At 32.7% G+C, this 22,944-nt stretch overlaps 1 protein-coding gene across 1 annotated transcript in view; it reads left to right on the top strand.

Moving 5' to 3' along the window:
* LOC133183001 (solute carrier organic anion transporter family member 4A1-like) overlaps positions 1-22,944 on the top strand; it is a 55,299-nt gene that overhangs the window by 27,031 nt on the left and 5,324 nt on the right. Inside the window, exons 2-5 of the mRNA XM_061317911.1 lie at positions 14,794-14,886; positions 19,589-19,656; positions 20,245-20,561; positions 22,541-22,762. Of these exons, the coding sequence (XP_061173895.1) occupies positions 14,797-14,886; positions 19,589-19,656; positions 20,245-20,561; positions 22,541-22,762 (697 nt within the window). The 5' untranslated portion in view covers positions 14,794-14,796. The remainder of the gene's footprint in view (positions 1-14,793; positions 14,887-19,588; positions 19,657-20,244; positions 20,562-22,540; positions 22,763-22,944) is intronic.

The raw sequence follows: 22,944 nt of genomic DNA on the forward strand, positions 1-22,944 counted from the left end.
ATATATATATATATATATATATATATATATATATATATATATATATATATATATATATATATATATATATATATATATATATATATATATATATATATATATATATATAAAATTCAAAAGTAGTTAAAAGATGATGTCACACAGTAAAAATAATCATAAAAGAAAAAGAAAATGCACAGTTTCCAAATTTCATTTAACACAAGTGCTTTCTGGATTTAACAATCCTTCTTCAGGTGAACATACTTTTTGTGTTAAATGAAATTTGTCAACTGTGCATTTTCTTTTTTCTTTTATGATTATATATATATATATGTATATATGTATATATATATATATATATATATATATATATATATATATATATATATATATATATATATATATATATATATATATATATATACTTCAAGAAAAATCCAATTTTTGGTACAGTAAAATATTGATATATCCAATGAAAAAAAATCAAGAATCACAAGACTCGAATAATCATTTTAACTGTAAGCGCTTTCTGCATTTTAATGGTTCTTCAGACAGTTAAAAAATCTGTCTGAAGAGCCATTTAAAGGCAGAAAGCGCTTACAGTTAAAATGATTATTCGAGTCTTGTGATTCTTGAATTTTTCATTGGATATATCTATGTATCTATCTATCTATCTATAATTATATATATATATATATATATATATATATATATATATATATATATATATATATATATATATATATATATATATATATATATATATATTTACATTTCCAATGTATTTGTCCGCGATAAAATTACAAACTGTAAAAATACTTAATTCTACATAAATCTACTGGTTCATCGATAGGCGCGGTTAAAAAAAATCACGTGCGGGGCGGGACAAATAGAGACAGAAGCGGGGCTATTAGCACGGGAATTTGCAGAATCAGGAGCATGTAAATATAAGGAATAACTGTCTTATTTTTTGGATTCATGACGATGATCAATCGATTGGCTTGCGTGATAATTTTATGCATAAACGCCTTCGGCGTTTATGCAAATTATCACGCAAGCCACTCGATTGATCACATCATGAATCCAAAAAATAAGACAGTTATTCCCTAAATATATGATTTAGTTGCATGAGCTTGTGATAAAAATACATGTTATTTGCTTATTTCAAAACAAAGAACACGTATGTTTAATATATTGATTATATGCATTTCTATGGAAAGCCGTAGGGTACCCCCACATTATTATTATTTTTTCCTATATAATTATACCAAAAATAATTATCTCATCCCAAAATAAAAATCTTTTTTTTTTTTTTTATTTTTTTTTTTTTATTTTTACATTATTATTTTCCTACAACAATTATAATCTTGTCCGTCCATGTGTACTCATTATTTTTATTTTGCCCCTACATTATAATAATTATTCTCACTTTACAATTATAATCTTTTCAGTTAGTACGGAGACATTATTTTTATACACCTCCAAATTATAATCTTGTCAGTCGATTCGTACACATAATTTTTATTTTGCACCAAGATTATAATTATTCTTGCTTCAACAATTTATAAGACTTCACCTCCTGTAACAATAATGTACTGACTGAAAATAAATAAAAATGTACACGCTTAAAAATTATAATGTACCAAGTCGACGTTATAATCTTTGCAACAATAATAATGATGTGCGCCCTTGTTCGCAATTATTTTTATTTTTCAACAGGAAAGATAACTTCTTTTCTAGTGACAGGAACGAAAACTCTGTCCTCCTGTTGAAACAATAATTATGTTGAGACGCGATTATAATTGTGACTGCACACATTATTTGAAGCGTGAAGGAAATATTATCTTGAGCGTGGAGAAATATTATTTGAAGCGTGGAGAAATATTATTTGAAGCGTGACGGAAAACAAGCGTCGATGCGAGGGAGATCGTCACGTGAAAAGGCCATGTGCGCTGTTCGATCATGTAAACAAAGTGGAAGACAGAAAGTCCAACGTTAGCTAGGCTATAAGCGGTAAGTAAAGACTAAACATTGATGTACATGTAAATGACTGGCATCATTCAGATAATGTCTCTTGAATCAGCTGTCAGTTTATTGTAATTAAGCTAGAGCTACCGAACAAACAGGTAGTTCGAATTGCCTCAGACAGCTGTCAGAAATAGATCATGTGCATAAATGTGAGATTAAGCACATACTAGTACTTTATTAAAACCACCTGCCTGATTAAGAGCATATAGGGACGATCATTTGATGGGGGGGACTGATAGATTAAGGAAATAAATATTTTAACCTTGATTTTTAAGTAAATTAACTTTATCCACTGGCATTGCTAGAAATAAAGGAAAACAATGACCCTGTCAGACCATGACTGTCACTGTGATATCCCCCCCCCCCCCCCCCACACACACACACACCCTTCTTGCATGTGGTTAAGTGGTTTTCTGATTTTGGACAAGAAAAGAAAGTAAATAATCATTCTTAGATCAACTGGAAATAAATATTCTGTCCTGTGAATGCTAAAAATAAATAAATAATCTGACTTGACAAAATTTGCCACCTCTACCCCCACCCCTTTATGAAAAGGTGGTGACCTTAACATGGTGAAAAATGTTTTTCCTAACCAAAATTATTTCTCATCTACCATGTCTACTCCTTTGTACATGCCATAATCATACTCGTACATGTACCCATTGATATTTTTAGGTCACCTGAATCACTCAGGTGACCTATTGCTATCTCTTTTCGTCTGTCGTCGTGCGTCGTCCGTTGGTCGTAAACTTTTGAACATTTTCAGCTTCTTCTCTGGAACCAGTGAACCAATTTCAACCAATTTTGGCATATAGCATTTATGGGTGAAGGGGAACAAAAATTGTGAAATTCGAAATTCGTGGCCCCTGGGGCCTGAGGGGTGGGGCCAAAACCATCAAAATTAATGCAATCTTTAAAAATCTTCTTCTTTACTCCTGGACATCAAGCAGTCAAACTGTTGGCATGATTGTAATAAGCATTGAGCCCTCTACCAAAATTGTGAAATTCATGGCCCCAGGGTCAGGGGTTCTGGTGCTAGGGTGGGGCTATATAGATCATATAGTGAAAGTGCATTATTTCTTTGAAAATCTTCTTCTCTACTCCTGGGTATTATTGAAACAAATTGAATACATAGTTATGTTGAGCAAGGGTGACTCTACCAAATTGTGAAATTCATGGCCCCAGGGTCAGGGGTTCTGATGTTAGGGCGGGGCTATATATATCATATAGTGAAAGTGCATTATTTCTTTGAAAATCTTCTTCTCTACTCCTGGGTATTATTGAAACAAATTGAATACATAGTTATGATAAGCAAGGGTGACTCTACCAAAATTGTGAAATTCATAGCCCAAGGGTCAGGGGTTCTGGTGTTAGGGCGGGGCTATATAGATCATATAGTGAAAGTGCATTATTTCTTTGAAAATCTTCTTCTCTACTCCTGGGTATTATTGAAACAAATTGAATACATAGTTATGATAAGCAAGAGTAACTCTACCAAAATTGTGAAATTCATGGCCCCTGGGTCAGGGGTTCTGGTGTTAGGGCGGGGCTATATAGATCATATAGTGAAAGTGCAATATTTCTTTGAAAATCTTCTTCTCTTCTCCTGGGTATTATGGAAACAAATACATGGTTATGATAAGCAAGGATGTCTTTTCCAAATTTGTGAATTTCATGACCCCTGGATCAGAGGTTCTGATGTTAGGGCGGGGCTCTATTTATGATATAGTGAAAATGCATTAATGCTTTAAAAATCTTCTCTGCACCTGGGCATATCAGAGGCAAAAAGAGTAAAAGTTTGAACAAGGAAGGGTATTTTTACCAGATTTTTGAACATCAAGACCATTTGGTCAAGTTTTCAAGTCCAGGCCAGGGCTCTATTAATTTGTATTCTACTGAGAGGAGTTATTCCCCTTTGCCATTTACTTGTGATAATTAATCACTGTAAATAATGTACTTGAAAGGTTAATAGAATAAGAGAATTATGCAAGAATTTTTATTGTATAATACAAAAAGAAAGTACTTTCATAGTTTTAATGATCAGGTAGACTTAAGACTTGTCTTATTAAGGTTTTCCATCCCTAATAGGAACTAATTCTCTATCCTTAAATATCAATCACGTATATAATACTCTGATATTAATTCAAAGAACTTTACAGTAGAAAAGGATTCACCAAGTGAAAGTTTCAAAAATGTTATTAACTAAGCAGTATTTAATAATTAGAAATTGCATTAAAGTCTATGGAGACAAGCGATTTTTTTAAGATAAAAATTCAAATAATAAGAATATCAATAAATACTGTGGTGGAAAGATGCATTAAATCATTAGAAAGAGAATGACAATTGAAAACAATTTTTTTTCTGTATCTTTTTTAAAAATTGATTTTTATTACTTAAAAAAAGAGGGAGATAACTCTTCAACAATTAAAGGTCAAATCATAAATTAGGACACGTTCCATTCTCACATGCTAATAGTAATAAATGGAGATTATGTCTAAATATACTGGAATTCCACCCGTACACATCTGTTATGTATTCAAATTCATTGAATCTGAGGCTATTAGGGATGGACTACCAGTACCTTAAATGTTCATCAAAGACCAAGAGTCTTACTCAGGCCAATGTAAGAGATTTCCACAAGGAATTAAAAGAGTACAGAAGCACTGATAGTTTGTTAATATACTGTCTGGTGAGAGTGATAAATGGGGAACAGATTAGAACCTAATTTATGAACTGTTAATGAATACTAGACTAATTATTTTGTTGATCCTGATCACCCTATTTTTCTTGCTTTTGGGCAACAAAGCTTCACCTTTCAGTTCATTTTATACTCTATGGATCCTCTAAATTGTTGTATTATACTCAGGTGACCGTTAAGGCCCTTGGGCCTCTTGTTTAGATTTTGCATACAGTTTGTTTTTCTGCCACAGATTCAAAGAGAATTCAGATAGGAAATGGAACTATTGAACAATAAATTCTGCCTGGAAGCAGGAATTGCGGAATACAGTGCAAGGGATCCCCGATACTCTATTTCAAAAGGTATTGGTAAGGTGACTAAGTCCTTGATAAATATCATTAAAAAATACATGTATAGCCTTTGTTAACAATAGACAACTTTAGCATATTTCAAAATAGTATTTCTCTTTGTGAGGTCAATCTGGGATCAGCTGGCATGAGGGACTGTTCTCCCTTTAAGCCAATAAAAAAATTATAATGTGTTTGTTTCTGGTAACATGCCAAAAATATTAGGGAAGGTAGGTAGGCGATAACTTTTTTTTATTACTTTACTTTTTATTAGCTCACCTGAGCCAAAGGCTGAAGTGAGTTTTTCTGATCACATTTTGTCTGGTGTCCATATCTCTTTAAACTTTTCACATTTTTGACTTCTTCTCAAGAACTGCTTGACCTTTTTCGACCAAACTTAACAACAATCCTGAGGTAAAGGGGGTTAAAGTTTGTTCAAATAAAAGCCACACTTCCTTCCAACTGGAGAAAATTACAAATTAATTTAGTGAAAAATTAATATCATCTTTTAAAAATCTTCTTCTCAAAAATCTGTGGGCCAGGAAAGATGAAACTTTTGTGGAAAAATCCTCAGGTAGTGTAGATTCAAGTTTGTTTAAATCATGACCCCCAGGGGTAGGGTGGGGCTATAATGGATTATCAAATTTTTACATAGGAATACATAGAGAAAATTTAAAAAATCTTCTCAAAAACAGCAAAGCCATGATTAGTCATATTTATATGGAAGCATTCTCTTAAAGTATAGATTCAAGTTTGTTTAAATCAGGACTCATGGGGGTAGGGAGGGGCCAAATAGATGATAAAACTTATGACAAAATAATCTTTAAAAATCTTCTTAAGCCATGATAAGTCAAATAAATATGGAAGCATACTCATTTAGTGTAGATTCAAGTATGTTCAAATCATGCCCCCATAGGTTGTGACCACTCATATATTTAAAACTTTTCAATACTGAACTGATTTCCAATTTTTCCTAGCCAAAGTGCTCGGGTGAGTGATGTGGGCCATGGGCCTCTTGTTTAAAGAATAATTTGCACATTTTATTTTAGGAGCTACAAAGAATCTTGATTTATAGAAGTATACAGGTTAAAAAAAAACAGTGTTGTAGAGAAAGAAAAGGATTTTACATTCAAAGAATTATGGATGGCACAGAGGTAAAAAGGACATTCAGTGTTCAAAAGAATTAGAAATTGATTTATTTATCACAGTGGCAGATTTAGCCGGGGGGGGGGGGCATTAAGAAAATGTAAAGAGTAATTGCACATTTTTACATTAATCAGAATTTTTGAAAATTATGTACATCCTAGAATTGATATATTCTGCAGTACAATTTAAAAAAAAACATGCTGCAGAATATATAAATTTTAGGATGTGGATAATATAGTAGGTGCTATATTTATATTTACATTCTTAATATACTGAAAACAGACATCTACTTTATAATTATTATTAAATACTGTACATTTAAGCTCACTGAGCCCAAGGTTAAAGTGAACATTTCTGATTAAAGAGTGTCTGGCATCTGTCTATCATTCATAAATGTTGAGTCATCTGTAAACTTTTCACATTTTCAACTTTTTTTCCAGAATTCAACCAAATTTGTCACTAGACAATATTTGGTGGAAAGGATTTAATTTTTTTCAAATGAAGAGCCAAGGGGAGGTCATAAAGAGAAAATTAATGTTTGACGGTGTCATTTGAAAATCTTCTTAAGAACCACTAGGCAGAAAAATTAAAACTTATGTGAAAACTTCCTGGCATAGCGTAGTTTCAATTTCAGTCAAATAAGACCCCTTTGAGCACTCTACCATCGGCTCATACATTCACCTCTGTCATCTGCTCGCATATATCACAGTGATAAACATGAAAAATAGTATGTTTGTTTAAATTCATTTTAATTAAATGCCTGCACTAATTTTGTTCCTAAAGGTAACTACTTTCCAAGTAGATCTAGAACTATTAATTTAATTTAAAATAATTCTGGGAATGTTATGTTTTTTACATTATAATGTCAAAATCTTGATGCGAGCCCATTGCAGAGGTGTCTGAGAGAGGAACGAATGACAACGCTGCATAGGAGATTGCCCTTTGAGAGGATGGAGCCACAGTATGGGATTAAAAATTTGCATGGGAATATACTACAAACTAGAAATTTGACCATAGGACATGAATGCCCCTACTAGGGCTTATCGTGCATCATGAAAATTTGCGTTTTTGCATTTGTGTATGAAGTTTGATGATAATATCTTGAAAAAAAAGGTCATTGGAAAGGTCCAGGTAAAAAAGGTTGAACAAAGTTGATAAATTCTTAACAAATTTTGCATCAGTGCATAAGCTTACATAAAAACATATGGAATTGTTTTGTTGAAACTGTGTTACATGCATATAGTTATTTAAGAAAAAAGTGATATCAAGGTCCAAGGAAAAGTCCTGGTCAAAATTTTATGTTGCAGTTCAATAACACTCTTCAAAATGTATCGGCATATGAAGTTTGAATAAAAAATCACAATTTTTTCTTTAAAATTGAGCTTAGCAATTAACACAAAATTGAGAGAAATTGAGAGAAGTCAAGATCAACAAAATTTATGCAACTGAATAGCTCTTATCGATATGTATAAGCATATGAAGATTGATCCAAATCTCTTGAATAGAGCTACTTACTAATCTAAGAAAAATGAGGTCAAGGTCAGGGGAAAGGTCAAATCAAAAATATGTTGATGAAGTTGAATGGGTCCCATCAATATGTATCAGCATATAAGATTGGATAAAAATATCTTAAATAGCTCTTGAAACTGAGCTAAACACTCTAATTTAAGAAAAGTGAGGTCAGGTTCAAAGGAAAGGTCAAGGTCAAAAAATGTTGAGTAGCTCTCATCAATATGTATCAGCATATAAAAGTTCAAAGTGTGATGGAAGGACACAAGAACTTGTTATGGGGTTCAAGTAAATTTTTAATTACAAACCTTTAGGCTAAGGTGAGGCCACAATATTAGGTAATTTTTCATTGGAATAAAGGACTTTTTTTCTAAAAAATTCTTCAGCCAGGAACAAGGTGACTAAGGTGAGCATTATTAGGTGTCTAAGGTGAGCATTATGGCCCATGGGCCTCTTGTTATGTGTCCTTTTCATTGATCAACAATCAGGTGATGTAATAGTATTGTTATATTTCAGAAATGCCTATGGATGACGTCATAACCAATTTTGAAAAATGTTTTGTTTGAAAGAAAAGGATCTGAAGAAGGAGACAGATCTATTTAAATTCGGATGGATTTATAGACTGCCAGACTTATTGCTATCACTTAATTCTGTACTACTAGATCTTTTACACTGAGCCTATAAATTTTAGACTAGATGATTTATCTAATTTGAGAATCCATGACATCAATCTTTAAGCATTTCAAGATTACCAATACAGAATATGTACAGATGCAATAGCAGATGAAATCCCACATGTGCATGCACAAACAGGACACTGATATGTTACTGAAATTTAGAGATATTTCATTTCTCTCTTGTGTGGATTGAAATTGATCTAAGAAAAAAAAAGGTTTATGTCAGATTGAAACAATATAATAAACAGTTTTCTTTAGTTTTGTTATGTGCTTATATTTTTAGGAAATATGTACCAATGTATCAGACAGTATATAGGGAACTTGTACTGAGTCGCTAGTGAGCTAGCTTTTCTAGTGATGCGGTAAAATCTCCCTCTATATTAGACAAGTTAAGCAATGTCGAGCCTGTTTAACCCTTGAATGGGTGACTGCTTCACATTACATTTACATGTAATTTTTATTTTTTGAATACTAAATTTGAGTGTGAATTTCTTCTCATGGTCAAGCATGAGGTACTGCATAATTGTCATTTTTACATTAAAATGTGTTCATGTATTTATGGATTATCAGACACATATACACTATACAAAAAAAATGCATAATTTTCCTAATTTTTACCTTTTTTCAGTTTTGACCCCATATTATGGCCATCATTTGGTTCCTGTACAGTGCAAACAAATCTGTATAATACATCAGTGTTGTTTATGCCCCCCTAATCAAAGATGATTCAGGGGTTTATAGTTTTTGCCCTGTCTATCTGTATGTATGTCCCCAAAACTTAACTTTTCCCATAACTTTTGTTTTGTTGGAGCTATGCATTTCATTTTTCACATGTGTATTCTTTGTGACAAAACCTTTCTTTGGGTACCAACATATTTGACCTTTGAATTTGACCCATTTTTGTAAAATTTTACCAAACTTTTACCTTGGCAATAATTTCTGAAAAGTTGGGGCTAGGGCTTCATATTTCTTATGACAAGACCTTCCCATGAACACCATTAATTTTGACCTTGAACTTGTTGTTCAACTTTTGAAAAACTTTAATCTTCACCATAACTTTTCAAAGGTAAGTGCTAGCTGGCTTTTGTATTTTACTGGCACATTTCTTGATACAAGACCTGTCTTTGGATAATAACATTTGTGATCTCTTGACCTTGGAGTTTGACATGAATTTGAAAAACTTCGACCTTCACCATAAGCTGCCATATACATACATAAAAATGCCATTATCGCATGTACATACATGTATGGCAGAGCTCAAAGAAGTCAATCCAGCTTTTCCAACATGCATTCCTTTATATGTTTGACATTCAGATCCAAGAAAATACCATAAAAAATCATCACAAATCATCCATTTTCATATAATTTTAATACATTCTTTGGTACTTTGGTAAATATAAATACAAATTTCATAAATGCAATCAATATAAATGCAGAAATTCAAGTTTGTTCACTCATGCAGATCCCACTTTATCAGCAGTAACCTGAGACACAGATGTGACACTTTAAATGGAGTATTTCATATACATGTACAAATTTATCAAAAATGCATCACTTCAAATTAGTGTCAAATGATGTCAAAAGGACAAATTTCATGTACAAAATGTTCAGGAACAACACATATTCTTCCATCAAAAATTCTCTGAAATTTGCCAAGACTTCTTTCTTCAAAAATATTCACATTGAATTTTTGTCCAGATCTGCACAATCTTCTATCACAAATTCCCTGAAATATAAAGTTTGAAACACAGAGTTTTTATAATTACCATGCATAATCAAGGGAAACCTGAGATGGAGAATTTTTTTCCTGCCAATTTTTTTCATGATAACTAGTATGAAAAGGAAGCATCCTATTAGTGAAACCAATGGTCTTCATGCCAAAATGAATTGATTTATTGTTTACTTAAATTTTATTACTTTTTAGTTTTCTCCTCATTGAAAATAAATTTCTCCTTCATTTGTGCCAGGTTTAGTTAAAACTGGTCCAGTAGTTCTGTTGAGAAAGTCTGATACATGTATTAAGGTATTCAGTGTATACTGAATGGATTTTGAACTGTTTTGAATCATTTTAAACTAGTTAAAAATGTATTGCTAGATAATGATGAAAGGGAAATGAACCAAATTCACATGACTGATAACATGAAAGAAGCTGGTCATTTTGCACTTTAACATTTTTTGAAGAGTTATCTGCCCTTGATGAAAAACCCAAAAATTTAATTTTATCAAAGTATCTGTGGCAAATGATTCATTTTATTTCATATTTTAATAAAGAGAGAGTTTATGCATATTTTCACCAAGAGCTCTACATGAAATTCAAATTACTTCTTACAATATCTTAATAAAACCTGCACTCCCCATAGACTTCATTGTAAAATTCAAGGTGCAATATATTTGACAATTCCTTTGGTGGAGTATTTTTATTTAATAATACCAGGGGTTTTGAAAAGACACCAATTGATGCAAAATTCTTGTATAATATTCAAAGAAAAATATACAAAAATTACTAAACATATATTCTAGATGTTTATCAAAACTTGTTTAAGAAGAAGTGTACAACAGAATATATAGACATTAAAATGTAGCACACAGTTCCTTTAAGTATTGGAACTCTACAACTCCAAGGAAAACGACAATAAAGTTCAAACTACGTTGTGTATGTCCTTAAGGGATCAGAAAAGCTCTCTTGAACCATTGGATCAGATGAACTTCCAGGTCAAAACAGAAAAAGAGACCGAAGTTCAAGAAAGTCAAGCCAGGCTGATGGATTTGAGAAATAATGCATCTATGATCTACATTTTATTTCATTTGTCACAAGTCCTTTTTTTTGTGGTCAACAGAGTTTGGCTTTAAATTTTTTGTTCTATCTATTATTCATGTACACAATATGATGAATAATATAAGGCAAACTGCCAAAAGACATTCTGTTATATGAGTGATGAATACAAAACCAATAACACTATTAATAATTATGCCCTGAACATTTTACATTAAATAGTACATAATTATATTAATGCTATGCTATGCATACAGTAAGCATAAATCTACAGGAGACCCACAAGGAATTTACAAAAATATTAAATGCCTAAGAAAATAAGCAAAAAAAAAAAGGTCTTTGACCCCCTAGGAAAAACAGACCCTTGTAAAATGGTTAGGACTAGTGTCATGCATCTGAAGTGACTTGTCCTGGCTACATCCCCCCCCCCCTCCTTCCAATGCCAAGGGGCCCTGATTCAATACATTGCATGGGACCCCTGGTCAATTTCATTCATTAATATCATGGGCTGACTGTAGCATTATCTTTAGGGGAATTTTCAAATCCATTGTTTTTCTCATCTCTCAACCAATCACATTAAGCCATATTCTATGATAAACAACTTGTAACAGGTGATTCTTCCTGTTTACATTATCATATCTAAATATTTCTGAACGCTTCAATTTGATTGGTGCTTCTCAATGAGAAGCAAGACTTAAAATATCACATGAAATTAGCCAGGACCCAGGACCCCTGGCATTGCAAGGATGTCCCCCATGATACTTTTAAAACATGTCTATCCAAGTGTTTTAATGAGTACAATTGTTTTGTTGTGTACATTTTATTCATATGTGTATTTAACTATTTATATATGACTATGACCCAAAAAAACAAAAAACCAAAACAAAAAAAAAAAAACAGCGGCATACTGAATATTTGACTGATGCTTACAAAATAAGAGCCCTAAGGGCCATATATCTCACCCAAGCACTGTGGCTAGGAGAAAAAAAAGCAGAAATCAGTTCAGTATTGAAAAGTTTAAATACATATTATTAGTGGTCCCAACCTACCCCTAAAGTGGTGGGGCATGATTTGAAGAAACTGGAATTTACACTTAGTGAGGAAACTTCCATATTTATTTGACTAATTGTGGCTTTCAAAGATTTTTTTAAAGATTATTTTCCTATAAGTTTTAACTTTCATTGTGGCCCCAACCTTCCCCGAGGGATCTTGATTTAAACAAATTTGAATCTACACTATCTGAAGAAACTTCCATATAAATATGACTAATCATGACTTTGCTGTTCTTGAGAAGATTTTTTTAAATTTTCCCTATATATTCCTATGTAAAACTTTGATAATCCATTATAGCCCCACCCTACCCCTGATTTAAATAAACTTGAATCTACACTACCTGAGGATTTTTCCACAAAAGTTTCATCTTTCCTGGCCCACTGGTTTTTGAGAAAAAGATTTTTAAAAGATGATATTAATTTTTCACTAAATTAATTTGTAATTATCTCCCTTTGGAAGGCAGTGTGACTTTTATTTGAACAAACTTGAACCCCTTTTACCCATGGATACTTTGTTGTTAAGTTTGGTTGAAATACATGTAGGTCAAGTGGTTCTTGAGAAGAAGTAAAAAATGTGAAAAGTTTACAGACAGATGGACACTAGACAAAATGTGATTAGAAAAGCTCATTTCAGCCTTTGGCTCAGGTGAGCTAATAAAAAGCAAAGTAAAAAAAAAAAGTTATCGCCTACCTACCTTCCCTAATATTTTTGGCATGTTACCAAAAACAAACACATTATAATTTTATAATTGGCTTAAAGGGAGAACAGTCCCTCATTCCAGCTGAACCCAGATTCTCCCCACAAAGAGAAATACTTTTTGGAAAATGCTAAAGTTGTCTATTTAACAAAGGCTATATTTTTTAATATTTATCAAGGACTTAATCACCTTACCAATAATTTTTTAAATAGAGCAGCGGGTATCCCTTGCACTGTATTCCCCAATTCTTGCTTCCGGGCAGAATTTATTGTTCAATAGTTCCATTTCCTATCTGAATTCTCTTTGAATCTGTGGCAGAAAGACAAACTGTATGCAAAATCTAAAAAATATCAACGGGTACATGTACGAGTATGATTATGGCATGTACAAAGGAGTAGACATGGTAGATGAGAAATAATTTTGGTTAGGAAAAACATTTTTCACCATGTTAAGGTCACCACCTTTTCATAAAGGGGTGGGGGTAGAGGTGGCAAATTTTGTCAAGTCAGATTATTTATTTATTTTCAGCATTCACAGGACAGAATATTTATTTCCAGTTGATCTAAGAATGATTATTTACTTTCTTTTCTTGTCCAAAATCAGAAAACCACTTAACCACATGCAAGAAGGGTGTGTGTGTGTGTGTGTGGGGGGGGGGGGGGGATATCACATTGTTTTCCTTTATTTCTAGCAATGCCAGTGGATGAAGTTAATTTACTTAAAAATCAAGGTTAAAATATTTATTTCCTTAATCTATCAGTCCCCCCAATCAAATGATCGTCCCTATATGCTCTTAATCAGGCAGGTGGTTTTAATAAAGTACTAGTATGTGCTTAATCTCACATTTATGCACATGATCTATTTCTGACAGCTGTCTGAGGCAATTCGAACTACCTGTTTGTTCGGTAGCTCTAGCTTAATTACAATAAACTGACAGCTGATTCAAGAGACATTATCTGAATGATGCCAGTCATTTACATGTACATTAATGATTAGTCTTTACTTACCGCTTATAGCCTAGCTAACGTTGGACTTTCTGTCTTCCACTTTGTTTACATGATCGAACAGCGCACATGGCCTTTTCACGTGACGATCTCCCTCGCATCGACGCTTGTTTTCCGTCACGCTTCAAATAATATTTCTCCACGCTACAAATAATATTTCTCCACGCTCAAGATAATATTTCCTTCACGCTTCAAATAATGTGTGCAGTCACAATTATAATCGCGTCTCAACATAATTATTGTTTCAACAGGAGGACAGAGTTTTCGTTCCTGTCACTAGAAAAGAAGTTATCTTTCCTGTTGAAAAATAAAAATAATTGCGAACAAGGGCGCACATCATTATTATTGTTGCAAAGATTATAACGTCGACTTGGTACATTAAAATTTTTAAGCGTGTACATTTTTATTTATTTTCAGTCAGTACATTATTGTTACAGGAGGTGAAGTCTTATAAATTGTTGAAGCAAGAATAATTATAATCTTGGTGCAAAATAAAAATTATGTGTACGAATCGACTGACAAGATTATAATTTGGAGGTGTATAAAAATAATGTCTCCGTACTAACTGAAAAGATTATAATTGTAAAGTGAGAATAATTATTATAATGTAGGGGCAAAATAAAAATAATGAGTACACATGGACGGACAAGATTATAATTGTTGTGGGAAAATAATAATGTTAAAAAAAAAAAAAAAAAAAAAAAAAAAAAAAAAAAACAGATTTTTATTTTGGGATGAGATAATTATTTTTGGTATAATTATATAGGAAAAAATAATAATAATGTGGGGGTACCCTACGGCTTTCCATACATTTCTTATCATGTGTTTAATGGTCATCAAAAATAGTTTCTCATAATTTTTCTTTTCTATGATCTGAAAAAGTAACATCTATTCTTTATTCAGAAAATGGAAAAGGGCGGATCTAGTGGAGTGGAGAACACAGCGTTTAGTAGTGAGGATGAGGTCCAAGTTTCTGTAGTGTACAAAGATGAAAAGGTATAAAGCATTAAGAAAATCTAGGAAATAGACTAAATAATGCATTTCAATAAATAATGGTGTTAAACGGGAAACGGATAAATCAAAGCAACGGAGATAGGATTACCCCATCATACAAAGGATTAAGAAATTTTTTTTGTACATCTGTGCATACATATTTACAATATACTCAATATAAACAAAAATAGTTTATGATAAAACGTTTTTCAGATTTTTTAGATTCATTTTTCTTCCTGGGCAAAAGTTTGGATCTTGTCCGCGAGCATTCGGAGTTGTACTTGTGCTAAATCTGTCAGAGAGAGAGAGAGAGAGAGAGAGAGAGAGAGAGAAAGAGAGAGAGCACTCTTTATTTTCGGAAGTGAACCTTCCAATTAAATGGACAAAGATTAAATGATAAAAAAACATAGATATAAAACAAATCAAACAAACCCTACAGGTAAATTTTAACAAGTGAAAAATGAATGCTTAACAATTTCTCTGTCTAAAGTAAAAACAGAAATAAGCAAAGATCCAACACATCACAAAAGTGAACTAGTAAACTCAAGTAAGAAGCGTGCTTGATCTTTAGATAACGTCATCAGAAATTGATAAAGTTTACACGAGAATTTCTACGATGCTTTCTGATTATTACAAGCCATACCTTCATTTAACATTTTTGTCTTTGCCGTCACATTAAATCAAATTGACACTAACATAATTTTGTTTGTCCAAATTTTTTATTAGTGTTAGGAACAAGCAAAAACAAAAGGGGGGGGGGGGTAGGCAAATTCTGTCGTTTTTGCACTTCCTCAACCCTCAAACAATTATTTCAAGATTGACTATTCTTAATTGAATCATTATTCAAGTATTTAAGATATGAATTAGCCGTTCCGTATAATTTTGATTTCTATAAAATTATCGCATAAATGCATACTGCCTGCATATGGCATTTCCCCTCTGATAAGATAAAAAAAAATGTCAACCGGTCTGGTGAGTTAGTGGTAACTTTGCAAAATGCATTTTACAGTGCTTTGTTATTTTTTCGTTTGAAAATTCTGCTGTCTCCAAATTTTTTTTATGTTATCGGGTAAAATAACCGATTTGAAGCGTCTTGATTATTTTATTTTTATGCAACTTTCACATTATACTTGTCTTTATAACAAATTTCTTTTGCGATAATTTACAATGTGAGGAAATCTGCTACCTACGTAAGAAGTATCTGATCCAATACCAATAATTCTTTTTTAATGAAGCTTAGAGAGTACCTTAAACTAGATAGAATTAGTGATTTGTAGTTCGAGTAAGGTACGTATAGAACGCCAAATTAACATATATTCAAATATTTGCACTCATCTTCAAATATTTGAACCTGTCTTCAAAATTTGAACCTATCTCCAAATAAAATGAGGACATAATATTTGAATAAAAGATAGGTGTGAATGCATTAAGATAGATGTAAAAAATTTAGACTATCTTTAAATAATTGAACCTACATGTAGGTTCAATTAATTAACAACAATCTGTAATTGAATAACACCTACATTTAACGAAAAAGGTAAAGATAAACTGTGATCGATCTCAAAAATTCTTTAAAACAGTAAAAATTAGTAAACAAGGAATAAAACACGAACCCCTGGAAATTCCAGATGTTGGATCAGGTGTCTAGGAGGAGTAAGCGTCCGGGATGGACTGGTCACATCACCGTGAGCCCTATGTATTGATCAGGTAGACGGAATAATCCGTAGACACATTAAGTATGAAAACAGAGGTTATTGGTATGAAACATATCGGTCAAAATACGACCCAAAGATAGCCTGTATTTTGCTAAAAAGGTAATTATAATGACCAAAGAATATGCGAAATGCTGATCTAAAACGAGGGTTTTGAAATTCCTGTATCATCAACTTATTTATTAGTAGCCATGCTCTTGAGTATCGAATCAGTTGGACATAAACACCATATGCAGGTGATGGTTGAATATTACTATATAAATAAGAAAAGTTGACGATGGAAAAGCTGAAATCATCTCTTTTGTCATACAGTTAAGATGTAAGTTGACCTTTATCGTCTATATTCATCAAAACATCTTTATTTGGAACAGAAGTGGCGTACTATGTGGTGTCTTTTATTTCGAGTCCATTGGGATATATCGAGTTGACATATGAATGTTATGTTAAAGGGTGAAGATAATGAACAGTAATCAATCTCATACATCCAGTGAACAAAAGGAATCGTGAATGGGGCAAAAACAAAGAGCCCTGAAAACACTAGCTGCAATAATGTAGCCCTCTCCGATTTTTTTAAATCTGACATTATCAGGAGAGGGCTACAATTCCACTGCATCTCCGTAATGTGCAAATATATTTTTTAGATACGGGCGACTGCAGGCAAAATAAATTGTTTTTGCATTCAACTTACTTCTAATGAGACGCAATTTTTATTCACTATCAACATCATAGCCCTTTATACGCGAAAACCAAGTAAAATAAATCTGCGTGTTTACCAGTCGTTCTCCTCAGCAGTCATGACAGTTCTCGCGTGATGTACTGAGACTTGCGCTTCAGAATCACTTGATAAAGTAAATGTCGGTGTTGATAGATGTTTGTGTTGTATGATATCACTAAACATCGATAAATAAAAGCATGCCATGGGATATTTTTTTCATAAACAGTGATATTTATGCTTAAAATAAGGGAAATCCTAAACGATTCGCTCCCCTAGATCCCGAATTCTCATTGGTTGTCCCAAAATAAAATCGATCAAGGTCAGTAAACATGGCGGATAAATTCAAGTTGTGATGTTGACAGGAAAAATAACCGACATACGGATTGTTCTGTATATTTTTGGATCAATTCATGTCTTGCATAACTACATTTTATGAGTTCATTTAAGATATGTTAATAAAATACCCACTTACTTATAATTTGAGCCGAAGTTTGTGCGGTAGTGAATCACTCCCGCACTTGCACCATTACGGAGATCCTAAGGAGTTGTAGCCCCCCCCCCCCAAAAAAAAAATCGCAGAGGGCTACATTATTGCAGCTATGAAAACACCAGGGGATCAGATGCCTGGCAGGAGTAAGTATCCCCTGTCGGCCAGTCACACCCGCCGTGAGCCGTATTTATTGTTCAGGTAAACGGAGTACTCCGTAGTCAAATTTAGTATAAAAAGCAATGACCTAACAAATGGTATGAAACACGTCAGACAAAATACGACTCAAGGATAGGTTGTATTTTCAAACGAGGTCACAATAACGACTGTAGAATTTGCGAAAATCTGTCTTGAAACGGGATTGTTGAAATCCTTGTAACATTAACTTATTTGTCAAAAGCTTGCTTCATCGTATCCATAGCATGCTTTTGCGTATCGATTCAGTTGGAGACATTAACACCATATGCAGATAAAATTGGAATAATGGTACATAAAAATGGAAAATTGACGATGGGAGTGCTCCATCTTGTTTGTCATACAGTTTAGTTATTTTTTGGCAGTTATAACTTCTACAGTCAGTAAAATATCCAAATATGAAACAGATGTGGCAGATTCTGCAGTGTCTTTTATTTCGAGTTCACTTGGATATAAGTCGACATATTGTTAATTGATAAGTCGTCAATATAGCTAGATGTAGAGGTGAAGGCCACAGCAAGTGTTTTATTGTTCTGAAGTAGAAGTTTTTAGAATAAATTCTGCTCCATAGGCATATACAAACATTTCGGCTAATAAAAGAGGACAATTAATGCCCATCGAAATTTCAACAGATTGTTGGAAGGCCTAGTTTTCAAAGACTATACAGATGTTGTCAATGAGGAAATCCAGCATCCTTTTAATATCAACCTCAGAGTAGGTATGTGTAGAAAAGTGATTTTTTGTAATCGAACCTGGGTTTAAATTAAGTACACCAATTTTTGATTGAATTACACCGATCTTTGAGTCAATTACAATAGGTTCAATTGAATTATATCTATATTTAAAATTTCAAATTATTTGAATATAAGTACAGTTGATTTAAAGATAAGTACAATTCAAGTAAAGATAGACTACATTAAAACATCTCCACGAAAGATTTGAAGATCTATACAGATCAATTTTAAATGCACCTATCTTTGTATCTATTGTACCTATCTTTAATTCTAGGTATTTGTACCTAAAATTCTATTACCTTTTTTTCAATTCAATTGTACATGTTTCCAAATGAATTAAAATTTGGTATAATATGATTAACCTTATCTCCAATTCCTTGGATTTGCGTAATTCATTTAGAGATACAACTGATTTTAAGATGGGTACAAATATTTGAAGATAGATGTAGATATTTGAAATCTGTATAGTTATATAATAACTATGCGTTCTTTACGTTCGTCATTTTTCATGTTAAGTGGATTTTTCCTTCAAATTTTGGAACAATACCTCCTTAATATAATACATAAAATAAAAGTGAAATCATAAGACTAAAAGACCCTCTAGTTTTGGGAGCAGAATATAGCAAAATGCCTAATACATTTTAGTTCATTATTTCTATTCAGGCTAAATTCTTGCAATCACTCTTCACTATTCTTTCCTCGGAACATGACGTTGAGCACCAATATTTCTAATTTTCATCTCTGTACAAATCAATTTGTAATCATTAAATTTCATGTTTATTTCTAAAAAGTTTTGATCCAGTTCAAAAATTTTCTATTTGAGTCCAAGATTTCCAGCTTTTGAGAATTATTTTTTTTTCAGCTTCCTTCAAAAGAAGATACAAGTGAGGCGCCTGACACACGGCTAGGATGGGGGACATGGAAACCAAAGTAATGCATAAACACTGCAAAAATTATCAAATATTTCAAAACCACATTGTAAGGTTATAAATAATTGAATCCATTTAATTTCTGACCTAAGCTCAGACAACCTTTACTTACATGACATTCTTTCTGCATTTGGATCTTAACTTCATGAGTGAAAACAAATTTCCGGAATATTATTATCTCAAAATCTTATTCATTTCAAAGGCGAACGACTTACTTTGTGATTTTTTTCTGCAAAATCAAATTGTAAATTTTACTGAATAATATTTTAATGGATTTTGATTTTTACAATTTTCATGCTCTCATCTAAATTGTAATCATCAAATGTTTAAACTGTAAGAAGTAACATAATGATTAATACATGTAATGCATTTTTACTTACCCGCAACAGATGCAGAGTTTTCATGTTTTCTATCCTCTTGATATGATTGTGACACTGTAAATAATGGCAAAATTGATAATTAATCACGTTTTAAAAATGAGAAAGCAATTTTAATGTAAACAGATCCTTTGATCCTCACATCAATCGAAGGATCTGAATCTAATGAAATTAAATATAAAAGGGTGCATCGCTCTGTCTCTTCAACTTAGATCTCTGCAGTTCCTCAACAAGATGTATCTCTTTGTTCCGTGGGTCTTCAGCCTATGGTTAATACAAGGGTTCACAGTGAATGGTGTCGCCAATGCCGCTCTACCCGCCATTGAGAAACAGTTTACGATTTCCTCCACAAAGTCCTCGGTGGTGGCCAGTGCTCAGGATTTCGGTTCTTTGGCTGTGGGTTTGTTCGTCAGTTTCATTGGATCCAGGCTCCACAAACCCCGTGTTATGGCCATTGGCTCCTCTATTATGGCAATTGGATCTTTTATCTTCATAATTCCACATCTGATTGAAGAGTATAAATACAGTGGTGAGATCAATCATTTACCTTACCACAACAGTATGGAAAAGAATTCAAAGGAGATGGGCGAACATAGCTTGCAGAAAGCCTATAGCTTCAGAAATATAAAAATCATGTTCAGTTTGTGAATTTAATATTTAGAGTAAAGTTCTCATTATTGAAATTTATGTAATTGTGATAAACAAAACTTTTCTGAGGAAAATTTTCTCGGCAAAATTTATTCTTTTATTAAAAAAATAATGTGGTATTCATGGGGTTCGAACCCTAGCAACAAAAATCCTGAGAATCATTTTCTTTCGAGACTAGCACGCTAACCACTAGACTACACAGGTCCTGACGAACAGTGGCATTTAAATCATGTTTGTGATATGACCCTTGACTTAATGGACTTCAAGTATTTCTCGAAAAGATGCGAATGTTATGTCATAAAAGTAGATTTTTAAGGTATAGTGGGTCATTGCTCCATATTTTTGGTAACCAAAAAATGTGTATTTTTATGCAAACTTTGAGGATTAACTTTCAAAAAGGTGGAGCGAAGACCCACTCATATCGAAAAATAGTGTTATAGTATGCGAAAATGACTCTTTTTGCCCGCTTTAGTGTGTGTCTAATATTTCACAGGCAGATAATTTCAATCTTTGAGGGATTTTTGCAATTTGTAGAGATTTTACATAAAGTATATTTTAATGTTAGACGAAATATCAAGGAAACTTTTGATATAATAGAAATTTAATTTTTCATCTTCATGTCTGTCACACTATAGGCTTATCGCTCGTCATGTTCACCCATCTCCTTTCGAAGAAAATGTTCTTGAAGCATTTTATCTTAGATCTTTTTATCAATGTACATAATTGTTTATTCTTTTTAAAAACAATAATTTACTAAAATACATTTATAGCACTAAGTAGCAACATTTCAGATTTAATTACAAATTTCAGCCGTTACTTTGAAAAACTCTTCTAATACACAGAAATGTTGACACACGGAAGACTTGGACAATTATATAAAATGAAACGCGATCTTAAAAATTCCCTTTCAATATTCTAAATATTGCAAAGTAGATGGGCGTACTTGGCGTGCAATCTGCAGTAATCATGTGTGCGAAACATTTAAGGTTTATATGTCCACGATTTGGTCGGCTGACCAGAAGTGGACAGATTTTACCAAGTAACACGCATAGGAAAATGTTTAGATTTACATTGAAATAGCTTTCAAATTTGAAATATTTTAGTCCACTTATCTTTATAGTTACGATGACACAGTAATACTTCACATAAATAATAAATACCTAACAAGATAATAGCGTATGATATATGAAATGAAGTTTCAATAGGTTTGAAAAATTGCTTTCGCTCCCCGTGCAAGTGAACAAAAATTATCTCTTTTAAAACTTATAAATCAGTAAATAAAATTCACTTGATTGTTTGTATAAAAAAGAAAAAAAAAATACATTGCTCCATGCGAGGATCGAACCAAAAACTTCTCGACGGACTGGTAACGCATGCTAATGAGCTATCATCGCTACAAAAACACTTAGGAATTTAAAATGACAAAGAAGCAACGCATTTACACATTGGCATTTTTGGGGGGAGTTCATTTTTTATAGTCTCTGGGTCTTCTCTCCATTTTTTACAAATGTTTGTTCGTTTCTTTGAATACAAATGCACACAAATGTCTTTTTAAAATCGTGGAGAGATGACCTAGAGATAACAAATTTTTAGAAAAACGTGTTTAAAAAATGTAACATTTTGTACCAAATGACGCATCTAGCCATGTTTCAAGTTATTTTTAAGGAAATCAAAACACATTATTGGGAAAATGTTTTCCTTTCCTATTTCATAGGAACATGATACATCAAAAGAATGTTAAAATTTAATTTTACAGTTCAATAAAGTTTTCACTTTTCAAGTGCGTTCCGATTCCTGCATGCCGAATGTCAATCAAATACGCCCTCATTCTTTGCGTACATGTTTTTGCATTTTCTTCAGATGTGTCGACTGCATCGAATGCAACAAGTGTCTGTAATGGAACAATGAGCACATCTAAAGACCACGATAAATTGTGTGAGTCCGACTCCCCGGGAGACAGGTTTCTCTCAGCTATAGTCATCGCACAGGTGATACACGGCATCGGGTTCACCCCTATGTATTCCTTAGGAATAGTCTATATAGAGGAGAACGAAGATCCGTCTCTAGCAGCGGTTTATATAGGTATAGCTAAGGAACTTCACCATTTTGACGGATTTTGATATCATAGGACACACATTGATTTTCAGAAGTATTGAATGTTTTTGTCCCTTCTTTACCGTAGATTTTCATTAAAGCGGAAACTTTTAAAGTTTTTTAAGGGGGTTGATAATTGCATTCAAGTTTTTATACCTTCATTTTGTTAT

Source organism: Saccostrea echinata, unplaced genomic scaffold, assembly GCF_033153115.1.
Source record: "Saccostrea echinata isolate AGI-Se365-2 ecotype Australia unplaced genomic scaffold, CSIRO_AGI_Sech_v1 ptg000009l, whole genome shotgun sequence".
NCBI classification, from domain to species: Eukaryota; Metazoa; Mollusca; class Bivalvia; order Ostreida; family Ostreidae; genus Saccostrea; species Saccostrea echinata.